The sequence below is a fragment of the Pan paniscus genome, chromosome 19, assembly GCF_029289425.2.
Source record: "Pan paniscus chromosome 19, NHGRI_mPanPan1-v2.0_pri, whole genome shotgun sequence".
NCBI lineage: Eukaryota > Metazoa > Chordata > Mammalia > Primates > Hominidae > Pan > Pan paniscus.
The window spans coordinates 28,364,157-28,380,000 of NC_073268.2; the positions used below are offsets into that span (position 1 = coordinate 28,364,157).

At 44.5% G+C, this 15,844-nt stretch overlaps 1 protein-coding gene across 2 annotated transcripts; it reads right to left on the minus strand.

Annotated features, from left to right (window-relative positions):
• Positions 1-7,081: 7,081 nt before the first annotated feature.
• LOC117974322 (C-C motif chemokine 4) lies at positions 7,082-10,992 on the minus strand. Of its 2 annotated transcripts, XM_034942058.3 has the most exons (4): positions 9,506-10,004; positions 8,726-8,921; positions 8,065-8,179; positions 7,088-7,471 (listed from the first exon to the last, which is right to left on the minus strand). In XM_034942058.3, the coding sequence occupies exons 2-4, from the start codon at positions 8,799-8,801 to the stop codon at positions 7,384-7,386; spliced, it is 279 nt and encodes a 92-aa protein (XP_034797949.1). In that variant the 5' UTR covers positions 8,802-8,921; positions 9,506-10,004; the 3' UTR covers positions 7,088-7,383. The 2 variants fall into 2 exon arrangements, with proteins under 2 accessions (XP_063454750.1, XP_034797949.1); XM_063598680.1 differs by having other exon boundaries at positions 7,082-7,471; positions 8,726-10,992.
• Between the last annotated feature and the right edge of the window lie 4,852 nt (positions 10,993-15,844).

Genomic DNA, 15,844 nt, shown 5'->3' on the forward strand with positions numbered 1-15,844 from the left:
TGTCATCAATGTAGTGGACCAGCAAACAGGGGTGTTGGGTGTGGCTCCTGAGGGGAATCAACATTACTTTGCCTGGCAACTGCCTCAGGGGAGGCCATCACTGTTGCCTCAGGCAGCACAGGGTTTATCTGTGGACAAAGGTGGAAAGGCTGATGGCAGCATGGGTCGGGGAGTGGATTTTGCCACTAATGGGGATTGGGAAGCTGTTCCTTCTGGCAAAAAAGGTTCATCAGAGTTTACAAACTCAGTGTCCCCAGCTTCATCTGGGTGCTCCCACATTTCCCCATTCCAAGTTGCAGGGTCCTATTCTTTTCCAATCAATGCCCCCACTTTAACAATAGACACCTGGTGAGGCTGTGCATGCCCCTTTTGTTGCAGGTCAGCCACTTGCATGATAAAAGCTTGTGTCTGTTTTTCTACAATTTCAGCTCTTTCTGTACAGGAGATAAGGTTCTCACTCAGGGCAATCTTAGCAGATTTGAAGCTTAGTATCTATTTCTGAAGCCGGGAGACAATCCCTGAGTTCATCATTTTCTTTCAACACTTTGTCTACTGAACTTAAGAGCAACCAACCAGCTTCATTATGTTCCTTGGTTCTCCACATATGGTCAAAGGTATTATGTATAGAGTCACTAAACTCCTTGCCTCTCATGAGCAGTGAAATCAGGAGTGTCAAATGCATTTATTTTGCTTAACTATCTAAACGGTTCACACCAAGGACTATCAGTCTTCTCCATACTATTAGACATACAGTCCTTAGCATTTTGGGGTCTAACCATATTAAGCAGCCAATTCCAGAAACCCCAAAACCAATGAAAGAACTCAATCCTTAATATTCTGTTTCTCTAGAACCACTCCTGGTACCAAAATCTGTATTAGTCAGGGTTCTCTTAGAGGGACAGAACTCATAGGATATATATATAGAGAGAGAGGGGAGATTTATAAAGTGTTAACTTACACGATCACAAGGAAACATCCAGCATGGGAGAAAGATGTAGGCTGGGAGGCTAGGCCTAGCTCTCCTTTTCATGTTTTTCTGGCTGCTTCATATTAGCTGGAAGCTGATTAGATTGTGTCCACCAGATTAAGAGCGGATCTGCCTTCCCCAGCCCACTGACTCAAATGTTAATCTCTTTTGGCAACACCCACACAGACACAACCAGGATTAATACTTTGTATCCCTCAATCCAATCAAGTTGACATTGATTAACATCACAGCCAGGGAACTGAGAAGCAGGAGCCTGGCTCACAAATCAACTTCTTAGCTCAGAGAGCCGGGAAATCACAGATAATAGGATATATTTAATGAAGGGGTTGGGCATTAAAAGCAGGGGGAGGAATATTCATGTATTTTCTGAGAATGGGTGGAGAGCTTCTTGGAATTGGAGTTCCTGCCTTTCTTTTGGTCCTTTTATGGTTTCTTCAGTTGTTGTCATGGAGATTGTCAATTGTCATGGTGCTGGTGGGAGTGTCATTTAGCATGGACATTAGATTATAATGAAGTTACAAGTTCATCGGAGGTCAAGCGAGCTGCCATCTTAGACCCCAGCAGTCTTAGTCTGTTGGTCCCGAGGGGGAACTTTGGACCTCAGGCATCCTGTTTTCTGAAGATAAGCAGAGTTAAAGTGGCGTAGAAATTTACCTAGGTCACATAGACATTACCCTGGGTAACAGATATTTTGGTGACAGAGCTAGGAGGGAGATTTACTTTCTGGTTGGGTATCTTTTTATGCCTTTTGAATTGTATATAATGTCTACTGTTATCTATTCAAAAATTATTAATTTAAAAACCATTAAGTGCATGATATCAAACTCCTTGGTGGGCGCTCATCTGTCAGAAGTTCTAATGGGTGGGTAGGGTCTTGAATCTGCAGACTTCATCTGGAGTCATAGATATAATAACTTCCTCTACAGACAGCTTGAAAGATTCAGGGATTCACTCTTTTCAAGAAATGAAGGGGGAGAACAAGACAAGCCCTTCCAGCCTTCCAAATCAAGGAGATATAGAAAGGTAGGATGGAAGGCAAAGAGGTTTACTATGCCAAGGTAGACCTGTTTAGGCAGGTTACAGAAAAGAAGAGCTAATATAAATCAAATAGGTCTGCAAAGATTACACATACCAGTGTCCTCACACTGTGGATCTACCTCTAGACCTCTCAGAGCCTTGGTTTTCTCATCTTTAAAATGGGAATAATAATATCTACCTTAGGTTTTTTGTCATTGTAGTTGTTGTTGTTTTTGTTTTTTGTTTTTTGTTTTCCCCAGAGACAGGGTCTCACTATGTTTCCCAGGTGGAAATGCGGTGGCTATTCACAGGCACGATCCCATTACTAATCAGCATGCGAGTTTTGACCTCCTCCATTTCTGACCTGGGCCGGATCACCCCTCTTTAGGCAACCTGGTAGTCCCCTGCTACCAGGAGATCACAATGTTAATGCCGAGCTTAGTGTGGACACCAATTGGCATAGTGCACTGTAGCCCAGAACTCCTGGGCTCAAGCAATCTTCCTGCCTCAGCCTCCCATGTAGCTGGGACTACAGGCACATGCCACCATACCTGAGATTTTGCAAGGATTAAAAAAGACTGTATATGAAACTCAGCAATATAGCACCTGGCGCTTTAAGGAGCTTGGTAAATGCTGGCACTTTTCCCCTTCAAGTCCCTAGCTGAAGGAAGAGAGGACCCCCTAAGGAAATGAATCAGGAGTCACTGTAAATAACAAACATCTCCCTGAGGAGCCCAGGGACATAGGGTCCCGAGATTTAGAAGCTGCTAACACTGCCTGAAGAAATTATTTCCCTGCAGCTGTGCTGGTCTCCTAGTAGGGAATGTTTCCGTAGAAGGGGATAGTCTCCCAGACCATCCTCCATCAAGTCCCATCAAGCCCATCTTCCCTGAGAGACATTAATTTTGATTTTCTGATTCCTTCTGAATATATATATTTTACACACTTATCGTATAGAGCCATCTCTTGATATCCACAGGGGATTGTTTCTAGGAATTCCCATGGCTTCCAAAATCTACAGATGCACAAATCTCTGATATAAAATAGCATATTATTTGCCCATAACCTATGCACATCCTCCTGTATACTTTAATCTCCAGATTACTTAGAATACCTAAACAATGTAAGTGCTGTTAATAAATGTAAATGTAAATCATTGTTATACTGCATTGTTTTTTATTTGTATTTTGTTATTATTATTATTTAGTTTTTGAGACAGGATTTTGCTCTAGCGCCCAGGCTGGAGTGCAGTCACGTCATCTCAGCTGTCTGTAACTTCTGCCTCCGGGGCTCAAGCAATCCTCCTGCCTCAGCCTCCCAAGTAGCTGGGACTACAGGCATGTGCCACCTCACCCAGCTAATATTTTTTGTAGGGTCAGGGTCTTGTTATGTTTGCCCAGACTGGTCTCGAATTCCTGAGCTCAAATGATCCACTTTAGCCTCCCAAAGTGCTGGCATTACAGGTGTGAGCCATCACACCTGGCCTGTTGTGCTTTCTTTCCCAAATATTTTCCATCCATTGTTGACTGAATCCACAGATGTGGAACCCACATATATGAGGCATTGGCTGTATCCAAAAATGAAACTTATTAAAAGATAGAAAAATGTGCCATGATTTTGTCTCTCAATTCTTTTCTTCCATTTTCCTGTATGCTAGACTCAGTGGGAACCCAAGAGAGAAGTTTAGAAGGGAGAACAGGTAGAGATAAGTGGGAAAGAGAGGGCGCTAAGACCCTCAAGTCTATAAAGGGTGAATGCAGACTGCAGCACAGGACTGCCAGCTGGTCGCTTGTCTCAGCCTCGAGGAAGAGCTGTGGCTATGTCACTATCCTCAGCTCATCTTGCTCCCTTGATACCTGCCTCGGCTTGCTCAGCTCCTGGCCTCCTTGGAGGAAAATGCCTGTGTCAATGGGAGCATGATGGAGAGTTCCAGGTTGAGGTGGGATAGGGGGATGAGGACATGTTTGCATGAACATGTCCTAAAGGAACATGTACATAAGGAAATGGACTCCCATCTGGAGAGTGAGCTGGCGGTGATGGGCACTGCAAGGAGTAGGAAAACAGGCCGGATGCCTAGAAGTTGCTCCATAATCCATAGTTCCTTTCGAGTGTCCTGCTTCATCTGTTCTGGCTTCTGTCCCCACCCGGAAACCTGGAGAAACCTCAAATGGAACGTCAAGTAAGCAGATTCCAGCTCTCTGGGCCCAGGGTGAGAAAAGGAAGTTGTATGAAAAGAGGAGAAAGGAAAAAAACAGTCTCATATTGTGCAACAGGTGAAGTCCCACATTGCCCCACTTCGAGGATTCCATTCTGCCGTTTGTAATTCCTGGTAAGCATTTCTTCATGAGGCTGCCCTGGTCTCCTGCAGCCTTCCCTGGTGGCCTTGCCTCTGTGGAGCTGAGCTCCTCCCTTTCCATTAGCTGAGGGGCAGGGAGGATTGGGAAAGGGACTCCATCGTGAGGGAGAAGACCCAGATTCTGGCCCTGACCTTGCCTGCTCAACAATGAACCAGAGACAGGTCATGGCTCTGCTCTGGGCTGCATCTGACAGATGAGAGGATGGATTCTTTCCCAGACAGGAATCCAGGACCCCTCAGAGCACCCTAGGTGTCTCAAGAAGAGGCATGCTTCCTAAGGGTCTTGGACCCTGGATCAAGCCTCAGCCCCAGAACTCAGTTGCTGAAGCAGATCTCCTCTTGGGATGCCTCTCCTCATTATAGTTCATCTCCTTGAGGTGTGTCCCTCTCACCCTGGGTTCCTCCTGCAGGGAGGTTTGGCTCACCCTCTAGAATGCTCCCTTTCCTGCCACACTGAGCTATTGGGGGTCGCTATCGGTGACGCGTCAGTTGGTGGTTGTATTTGTTCCTATTGCTGCTGTAAAAAATTACCACACACTTAACATCTTATAACCACATATTTATTCTCTTAAAGTTCTGGAGGTGAGAAGTCTGAAATTAGTTTCACTAAGCCACACTCCCTTTGGAGGCTCTAGGGAAGGAAAAATTTCCTTGCCATTTCCAGCTTCTAGAGCTGCATCCTAACACTTCTTGGCTCCTGGCCTCTTCCTCCATCTTCCAAGCCAGCAGCATAGCATCTTGCTTCTGTTGTCACATTGCTATCTTCTCCTCTATTACCAAATTCTTCTCTTCCTCCCCCTTATAAGGACACTTACAACTACATTTAGGGCCTGACCCAATAATTCAAGGTAATCACTCATCTCAAGATTCTTAACTTGATCATATCTCCAAAGTCCATTTTGCTATAAAAGTGACATTCACAGGTTCTGAGGAATAGGATGTGTACACCTTGGGGGCCATTATTCAGCTACCATAGTGATCTATACCTTGTCTCTGGCCTGGAGTCATCCATTCTCTCTCCCATCCCGTCGCCTCAGAATAGAATTGCGTATCTTTCTCAAAATCCACACTCTAATCTTACAGGCCATCCCAACTCCCCTTCCCTTCACTTTCTTTAGGCTCTGAGAGCATTCTAGGAGACTGCTCTCCAACAGAACTTTCTGCAATGATGGACAGAAAGCCCATAATCCATGCTGTCTAACATGGGAACTAGCCACATGGAGCTACTGAGCACTTGAAATGTGACTAGTGTGACTCAGGAACTGAATTTTAAATTTTATTTCATTTTAATTAAATGTAATGAAAACGTAAATAGCCACTTTGGCCAGTGGCTAACATATTAGACAGCTCAGATCTAGGCAAATGAAAGCAGAAACTATGGCCAGGCACATTCTTTGCTGCTAGCCTCTTCCTACACCTGTTTTGGATCAGCTCTGCCCCCTAACCTCCTTCTCTCAGTCCCCACAGAATCTGAAAGAAGTTTCCACTGGGGCTCTGGAATGATGAGGGTGACTAAGGGCAGGACAAGGAAGGGAATTGTGTCTGTTGACCCCAGAGAAGTGCAGGGCCCCAATTCTGCTTTTGCATAGGACTAAGAACACTCAAATGATTTTCAAGATAGTCTCCGCCTTGTTCTTACTCAACTGGTCTCCCTTTTGAGGACCACAGAGGTGCGTCACTAGGGAAGGTGTGCAGGAAAGGGCCCGAGCCTGGGAGCTGGCACTGGCCAGGCTCCTGCTCTGCTATGCACTCGCTGAGTGGCACGTGGCAAGTTACTTCCCAGGCCTTGGCCCTCAGTTTCCATAAAATGAGAGGGTTGGACCAGATGGTCTAAACTTTCCTTTTAGCTTTAGTAGACTACGAGTCTGTGTCCCATGGATCAGGCTTTATTGTGCATGTAATTCTACTTCAGAGTTGTGTTGTGTCTGACCCATGGAATAGGCAGTTCTGATTGAAGGATAATTAAGTAGAAGTGGCTTTAGGTTACTCCTGCAACACTTCCAAACAAAACCTCCATCCTGCTGTCCTCATGACAACACTTCACAGTAGATTGGGATTTAGAGTGCTGATCTGTCAACTAACTAATCTAATCCTCATGATGATCCTGATAATTGTTAGGTCCATTTTAAGTGAAAAGGCTGAAGCTCAGAGAGGGAAGGAGAGAAACTTCCAGGTGCCTGGTCCTATGATGGGTGCTTTATACATCACCTTATAACAGCCCTTCGAAGTGGTTAATATTATCCCCATTTCACAGGTGTGAACACCGAGGTCTAATAAGGCAAGATGACTTTCCCAATGTTATAATGATAATAAGATGATGAAGTCACTCTTCTCACTCTTCTTCCCCCTTTGCTGTGCTGCTTCCCCTCTTTACAACTTCCCCTCAAGATGTTGAAATGATAACCTCCTTTTCTGGGGCATTCTTTCATGACACTCCCCAAGCAGGCCTACAAGCTTCAGCAAGTCACTTCACCTCTCTGTGCCTCTGTTTCCTTAACTGTGAAACTCGGTGCAACAGTCCCTACTTCATAAGGGTGTTAAAACCCTTGTTGAAAGTACGCAGTGAGATCATGTATTAAGAGTGTTCAGCCCAGAGCTCATATTAAGGACTCAGCAGTTGCTCATTCTTACTGTTTTGGGAAACTGTAGTTTGTCCCTCCCAATGGTACCAGGCAATTCCTTTTACCCCCAAATCAAATTAAAATCACAAAGAAACTGTCTGCATTTTATTTTAAAGTTTTATTATGAAAACACACGGAATCAAATGTGTTATCCATGTATTTGCAACAGCAGAGAAACAGTGACAGTGGACCATCCCCATAGGGGACACTTATCCTTTGGCTAAACTAATATAAATAATGGAAATGACACCTAATACAATAACACGGCACATAAAAAAGATTAAATTAAGAGAAGGGACAGGAACTGCGGAGAGGAGTCCTGAGTGTGGAGGAGATGTGTCTCATGGAGAAGCATCCAGGCTCAGGTGACCTTCCCTGAAGACTTCCTGTCTCTGAGCAGCTCAGTTCAGTTCCAGGTCATACACGTACTCCTGGACCCAGGTCTCACTGGGATCAGCACAGACTTGCTTGCTTCTTTTGGTTTGGAATCTGTAGAACAAGGAGCGGACAGATTAGAATCTCATGAGACCTTTGAGGTCATCTGGCTTTATCCCTTGCCTGTGGTAGGCATCTTCCTCTGCCTGACCATGGTCCATGTGGGGCAGCTCTGGTGGATGGGATCCTTCCTGGAGCAGCACTGGAAGCAGACTCCCTGTAACTTCCACTCACTGGATTTAGCTGTGGGCCCCAGGGGTTGCCCAGATTAGGAACCAATGGGCATTGCAATCAGTATGAATAGATTGCCCCATTCCCTGCCAGCCTGGCAGTGACTTTTCCACATGTCTTTCTAGCACGGTTTAAGGAATTGGTCCATATCTCACGGGACCTGTCTGCCTTCCCCTGCTTCCCTGTCCTCTGAATAACTTCCTCCCCAGGAACCCCCTTCTCTCTCGGCTCCCACTCTGCCGCCTTCAGCACTTGAAAAGTGAGTTCATGACCTGTGACCTCACTGCTCTCAGGGAAGGCTTCAGCCCTGGGAGCTGCCTCCCCAACGCTCAATCACCCCCTCCCCAAAACAGGCCCCCTTTAAAAATCCAGCCCTCACCCTTGCCTCCCAGGGCAGCCCAGGGGTTGATACTCACACCACAGCTGGCTGGGAGCAGAGGCTGCTGGTCTCATAGTAATCTACCACAAAGTTGCGAGGAAGCTTCTTCGCGGTGTAAGAAAAGCAGCAGGCGGTGGGAGGGTCTGAGCCCACTGAAAGGAAAGGCCAGGGTGAGATCAACACTGCCCGTGGGAGCTGTTTATTTTGACTTCTAATTTTGCATCTTCATTGAGCATCCCTGTGGAGCTACCAGAACCCCAAATATCCATTCCCACCTAACATGAGCAGGAGTCTTATTCTGAATAGTGGATCTTCAGAGAAGAACGAGAAAGAAATCTAGAAGATTGGAACTGGATTCAGTCTCAGAACACATCGCACTCCCTTCATATGACAGATGGGGAAACCAAGGCACAGAGAGGGACAGGGGCTTGCTTGAACAAATAATTAAAGGCAGAGCCAACTCAACAGTCTGACTTCCAGCCCATCGTTTTCCTCTGCTGGTTGCTAATTCTTAAGAAAATAGGAACTTGAATGTTATTGAATATCTACTAGACTCTACATTTAGCAGCAGACTACATGGCAATCTTCCTAGCTGCCTTTTGTCCCATCCCCAGATCCCACTGTTTGCCAGCCATGACTAGAAAAAAGGACTCTGCCTACACCTTGACTCGAAATAGCAGCTGCAAAAGTAGACTTACTTGGTGCTGAGAGCGCTGGAGAGCAGAAGGCAGCTACTAGCATGAGGAGAGACAGGACAGTCATGCAGAGCTTCATGGTATTGGTGGAAAAGAGGTTTTCTCAGAGGTGAGGCTGCAGAACTCAGAAGCTTCAGAACCCAGCTGTGTCCTGTGCTGATACTGACTTGGGAATCTCTCTTTATAGGGACTCTGAGGCCTAGGACAAATGTGGGGGCACAGGAGAGTGAGTGGAATTTCCATGGTAGAGATGATGTCATGCTCCTGAAGCTAGCTGAGTGAGGAGTTCCTCTCAGCTTCTCTTCCCCAGGGCGATGTCATCATAGAGGAAAGATGAGGGAGGTGCAGGCGAGAAGAAAAGGGAAGTGGTACAGCCAAAGGCAGTGACTGAGACTGGGGAGAGAGTTGCAAACCCCAGAGGAAAAGATGAAATGTTCACACCTGCTACAAGTGGCTTGTTGACAAGAACTGTGCTGCTCTTGGTGGTTGGCACCCTCAGATGCTGGAGGGTTCATGTCAGTCTTTCCAGGCTGGCCACAAGCCTGGCCCCAAGAACAAAGTGGGAGCCAGGACTCCCCCATCCCCTTCCTGTGCCTTCTTCTGCTGAGCTGAGTGCCACTGACTTTTGTGCCTTATATGTTTCCTTGGGCATGAAGAGTCCAGCATTGGATGTGAGGAGGGACCCAGTAGGGTGGCTCAGGAACATTTGTAACTTCTTATTGGACACTTACCTTGTACCAGGCACTGGAAAAGCTGTGTTACACACATTATATATAATCTTACCATAATCTTGAGCAGGGGTGTCTAATCTCATTTTACAGACAAGGCAATTGGGGATCAGAGAGTGGTCCACTGATGGCGCTCAATGCCACAGAGCTGATGAATGGCACTGCCAAGATTTGAATCAAGATTCACCTGACTCCAAAGTCCATTTTCTTTCCATGCTGTAGTCTCCTGAATAAACATAGAATGTGACCACAAAGAGAACCCGTTGACTGATAGACTGCTAGGAGCTATTCCACACTCAAAGACTGATTATATTCGGACTTAATTCAGGAAAGGGATAGGGCTAGTCTGTCCTAGGACAAGGAGGAAACGGAGAAGAAATAAAGATTTCAGGATATTTTCTTGGACCAGCAAAAGAACAGGACAAATTAACCAGTAAGAATCAAGTCTGGAAGACCCAGATAGAGAATGTTCTTCTAGTATAAAAGCAGGATTGAGCTGGGTACAGGGCCTCACACCTGTAATCCCAGCACTTTGGGAGGTCAAGGCAGGCAGATAGCTTGAGCCCAGAAGTTCGAGACCAGACTGGGCAACATGGTGAAACACTGTCTCTATAAAAAAAATTTTGGCTGGGAGTGGTGATACACACCTGTAGTCCCAGCTGCTCAGTAGGCTGAGGTGGGAAGATCACCTGAGCCCAGAAAAGTCCAGGCTGCAGTGAGTGGTGATTGTGCCACTGCACTCCCGCTTGTTTGACAGAATGAGACCCTGTCTCAAAAACAAAGCAAAGCAAAACAAAACGAAACAGAATTACATACCTAGTAATGAGTTTATCTATGTTACAGGCAAAATGTGTAATCTAAGGATGTGGGTGTGTCCCAGCCAGTCCATAGGGAATGCCCATGCTCATGTTAAGCCCTGGCTGGTTTGACAGTTGCTGGGCACCTGTACAGAAGGTGAAGCTTACAAAGGCCCTGCATACAGGAGTGTGCAAGGTTGGACAAATGAAGGGAATGAAGATAATTGGATCAAGATCTCTATCTGCCTTTAGCTCCACTACTCTAACCCACCTGCTCACCTTTAACCCCACATTGTTACCTGCTCTTCTCTGAGAAAGAAAAAAGAAGAGTAAAAAGAGGGAGCCATGACTTCAAACTATACTACAGGGCTACAGTAACCAAAACAGCATGGTATTGGTACAAAAGCAGACACATAGACCAATAGAACAAAATAGAGAGCTCAGAAATAATGCTGCATGCCTGCAACCATCTGATCTTTGACAAAGTTAACAAAAACAAGCAACAGGGAAAGGACTTCCCATTCAATAAATGGTACTGGGATAACGGGCTAGCCATATGCAAAAGATTGAAACTGGACCCCTTCCTTACACCATGTGTAAAAATCAACTCACAATGGATTAAAGACTTAAATGTAAAACCTAAAATGTAAAACTATAAAAATATGATACCTGTAAGATAACCTAGACAATATGATTCTGGGCATAGGATCTGGCAGATATTTCATGATGAAGATGCCAAAAACAAATCACAACAAAACCAAAAACTGACAAATGGGATCTAATTAAACTAAAGAGCTTCTGCATAGCAAAAGAAATTATCAGCAGAGTAAAGAGATAACCTACAGAATGGGATAAAATATTTACAAACTATGTATCTGACAAAGGTCTAATATCCAGAATCTATAGGGAATTTAAACACATGTACAAGCAAAAAACAAACAACTCCATTAAAAAGCGGGCATTGAACATAAACAGACACATTTCAAAAGAAGACATACACGCGGCCAAGAAACATACAAAAAATGCTCAGCACCACTAATCATTAGAGAAATGCAAATTAAAACCACAATGAGATACCATCTCAAACCAGTCAGGATGGCTATTTTTAAAAAGTCAAAAAATAACAGATGTTGGTGAGGTTGTGGAGAAAAGGAACACTTATACACTGCTGGTGGGAATGTAAATTAGTTCAGCCATTGTGGGAAGCAGTTTGGCGATTTCTCAAAGAACTTAAAACAGAATTACTATTCAACCCAGCAATCCCATTATTGGATATATACCCAAAGGAATATAAATCATTCTACCATAAAGACATGTGCACATGTATGTTCATCGCAACAGTATTCACAATAGCAAAGACATGGAATCAACCTAAATGCCCACTGATGGTAGACTGGATAAAAAAAATTTGGGATATATATATGTATATATATATATATATACATATATATATATATATATGTCATGGAATACTTCTCAGTCATAAAAAAAAAAGAACAAGATCATGCCCTTTGCAGCAACATGGATGGAGCTGGAGGCCATTATCTTAAGCGAACTAACACAGGAACAGAAAACCAAATACTGCATGTTGTCACTTATAAGTGGAAGCTAAACATTGAGTACACATGGACACAAAGAAGGGAACAGCAGGCACCAGGGCCTACTTAAGGGTGAAGGGTGGGAGGAGGGTGAGGATAAAAAAAACTACCTATTGGGTACTATGCTTATTACCTGGGTGATGAAATAATCTGTACACCAAACCCCCCGCAACACACAACTTACCTATATAACAAACCTGCACATGTACCCCTGAACCTAAAATACAAGTTAAGAAAAAAAGGGACCCACAGCATCTGGGAGCCATAGGAGAGGTTGGAGCAGCATCCTGGGGTACTTCAGGGTCATGAAATAAAGTACAAGGTCATCCTACCTCAGCATTCTCCCTCACTCCCCACCCTCACACACAAGCTGCACTTCTCTCATCTGTTCTCTCCCCCTTTTCTTTGTACAGCTCTTTTTTCAAATGTTCTGATCTTCTCCAAGACCCTCGCCCCCAGCTGTAATGTTCCGAGTTCCCTGATAGCAGATGTGTTAGTACCTCTCCTGGCCTTTCCTAGTTGGTGCAGTTTCATCTTCATGCATCGAGGACCTCACTTTAAGGGAAGCAGAATGTGTCTCATGTCCTCTGGATTAACACAGACTTCATTATCTATGACATTTTTATTCAACCCAATGTACTAACCATCTGCTGTTTGCCAGGGCAGACAGAGCTGAACAAAGCCCCATCCCTGCCCTCGAAGAGTTCCATGTCTAGTGATGGCATTGACAGTGACAGAAATAACTATCCCATGAGGAGGAATAAGCTAAGTGTCATGTCAGAGGAAGAAACAAAGTGTCAGGAAGGCTGAAGGATGGAGAAGGCTGTCTATTAGCTGTAGATGAGTAGTTTCAAGTTAAGTCTCAATCCCCACTAGAGCAGCTGTCTGAATGAGCAGGGTGGAGGGGTTAGGAGGAAGCCTGTTCTGGGGCTTCAGGAGAATAATGATTGATAAAATGGGTGATTAGTCATCACTGAGCCATACAATGAGTTTGTCTGTTGACTTTTGTTTCCTCGCCTTGATCTGATCTTTGGCTCATGGGGGTAAAAGGTTTTGAGAGATCTTCATGAAGATCCTAACAACAATACTATGTCTGCCCCAGTGGAAGTCCACACTGAGAGTAAAAAGGACTTGTATCATTTTGTTTAGCCATGTTAACTTCCCCCACCCCAAGATTTAGGCACTGGTGCCATTTAGAACTCCTGGAGGGCAAATGTGGAGACTGGAAAGCCAAGGAGAGCCAATAATCAATGATAACAAATGACTCTCAGATACATGACAAAAAAGATTCTCATCTTCCCTAGAGAAACTTTCCTGACCTCTTTCCCAAGTAAACTCTGTATCCTTCACTGTGCTCCTACAGTCTCCTGAACTACTTCCTTCTTACCACCTATGACATATTTATCTATTCCTGTGGTTTCCTCCCCGACTAGAAAGTGAGCTCCTTGATGCAGAAACTGTTTATGCTTATCTCCATGGAGGGGATGTGATGAGTAACATGGACTCAAGATGTGGACCCCTATATAGCCAAATGAGTAAACCAAGTACGAATGAACTGGGTGTTCTGACATTCCACCCAAAAGGTGATTCCTCAGCCCTGATAGTGTGGTACTTCCCCTTCTCCCCCACCCTCAACCCACGCATCCAGTAGTTTTATCACAATGGACACTATTCTTGGACTCAACTGTTTTTAGCTCAGGGTTGCAGGAAGTGACAGCAAGGGTCATCCTTGGTTCCAGGGAGCTCCATTCAGAGGGCCACCCCCTCACCCCTGAGCAGGGAAGCCCTTCTTTCCCCCTCACTTGTGGTCATTTAGAGGTTCCCCCTCCACATCCTTGACCACCACTATCTTCATAACTCCATTCTGGGCATTTTTACATTTGTCTTGTCATGTTGTCCTCAACCTCCCAGGCTGCAGACAGGCCCAGCAGCCACAGCAGTAACATGACCTTGAAAATGTCCTGGTATTTTTCATTTTCCTCAGCATATCCGTGGCCTGTGGTTTTACCTGACCCTGATCTGTTTTGCCACGGTACAGAATAGGAAAGCAAAACCTAGAGAAGTGAAAAGACCTGATCAAGGTCACACAGGATGCATGTCAAGACCCAAGGCCTACAATTCCGAGTTCAGAGATGACCAGAGTCCCTCTACAGGTATGACCCTCTGAGATTACACATAGAGGCAATCTCTGATCATAACACACTCAGTCAATCTGGACATCCTGGCTTCTCCTAGAGTGTTGAGGAGACCACTGGGTGTTGGGGCCAAGAGGTAGCCTCTAGGAGGTGGGATGCATAGAACTAGAGAACTCCTGGAGGGCAAATGTGGAGACTGGAAACCCAAGGGGAGCTGGAACATAGGGTCATTTTGCCAAGATAATAAACCAAGAAGAGGCAAATCCTGTAGTTTTGCCAATATGGTGTCTAAGTCACTTTGGAGGAAATGGGAGCAGAAGCTGGATTGTGAATTGAAGAAACAAATACACAATTATCCAGAGTGCAGAATTCTTCAGGATGAAATCTGTAGGACATTGAGCTGGTTGGAGCAGCTCATCAGTGACTGTCACACTCTGACTACGGAGCTGGCCAGCCCCACGCTTCTTACCATGGAAATGGACCTTCGTCGCCTGCCACAACCTGCTCTTGCTTGTGAAAGGCAGAGGTCAGGAACTTCAGGCAATGCTAAATTCCTGAGAGAGGGATAAAGCCTCACCAGCATTCATGAGGTCAAGAAAACTTTCAGTATTCCTTGTGAAGCATCTTCCTTCAAATTGTTTCTGGCCTCTTTCCATGCAGGTCATAGGGAATACTCCAGCAAGAGATGAACATAATTCAGTAAAGCTTTATTGAGTACCTACTGTGTGACAGGCATTGTGTCTGAGGGTGAGGGTATGCACTTTAGATGGTGGTAGTGTAGTGTTAAGGAAGGCCTCCAAAAAATGTGAGACCTGAATTTTTTTTTTTGAAAAAAATTTATAGGCCAGGCATGGTGGCTCATGCCTATAATCTCAGCACTTTGGGAGGCCGAGGTGGGTAGATCATCTGAGGTCAGGAGTTTGAGAACAGCCTGGCCAACATAGTGAAACCCCATCTCTACTAAAAATACAAAAACTTAGTTTGGCATGGTGGCACATGCCTGTAGTCCCAGCTACTCAGGAGGCTGAAGCAAGAGAATCTCTTGAATCTGGGAGGTGGAGATTCCAGTGAGCCGAGATCGCGCCACTGCACTCCAGCCTGGGTGACAGAGTGAGACACTGTCTCAAAAAAAAAAATTATATTAGTTTGGTTTTCTTTTATAGAAAATATACATGGTCATTGTACAAAATTGAGAAAATATAGGGAGGCATAAATAAGAAAATTAAAATTGCCCTATCATTCTGTACCTAGTTTTATATTTTATTATTGGTACTTAATAGTCTTTTATGAACTAGTGTATCTTATTATTGTTACTTAATCTTCTTCTGTGTCATTACAAACTTAAATATTACTCAAAAATGGCATGAATATATGCATGGTATTTTATTGCATAGATATACCAAAAGTTGTATTTAATCACTCTGCTATTCACATCAGTCCATTTATGTTGCTCTAACTTTTCTCTATTATAGGTTGAACTGAGATTAGCCAGGCAAAGACAGGCACAGGGGTATCCAGGCAAAGAACAAGAGACCTGCACTTGTTTTTGATGTAAAATGGATATATTGAAATATTGCAATAATAATAAAATAGTAATAGTAATAATAGTAGATAGCACTTAACACAGCACTTTTTATGAACCAGTAATGTTCTCTGCCTTTCATAGATATTAATGCATTTAATCCTCACAGTGGCCCTCTGAGGTAAGTGCTGTAACTATCCCCTTTCACACACGAAGAAACTGAAGCACAGAGAGGTACGTAACCTATGGAAAAACACACAGCTGACATACAACAGATTTGAAGCTGAAGCCAAGAAGTCTGGCTCTAGAGCACGAATAAATCACAAAAGGGAAGTGTGCTGT

Coding starts and splice junctions, on each gene's coding strand:
- LOC117974322 (XM_063598680.1), bottom strand. CDS start 8,801: ATGAAGCTCTGCATGACTGTCCTGTCTCTCCTCATGCTAGTAGCTGCC. Junction 8,180..8,725: donor TCCAGCGCTCTCAGCACCAA/GTAAGTCTACTT, acceptor CTTTCCTTTCAG/TGGGCTCAGACCCTCCCACC. Junction 7,472..8,064: donor TGCTCCCAGCCAGCTGTGGT/GTGAGTATCAAC, acceptor CTTGTTCTACAG/ATTCCAAACCAAAAGAAGCA.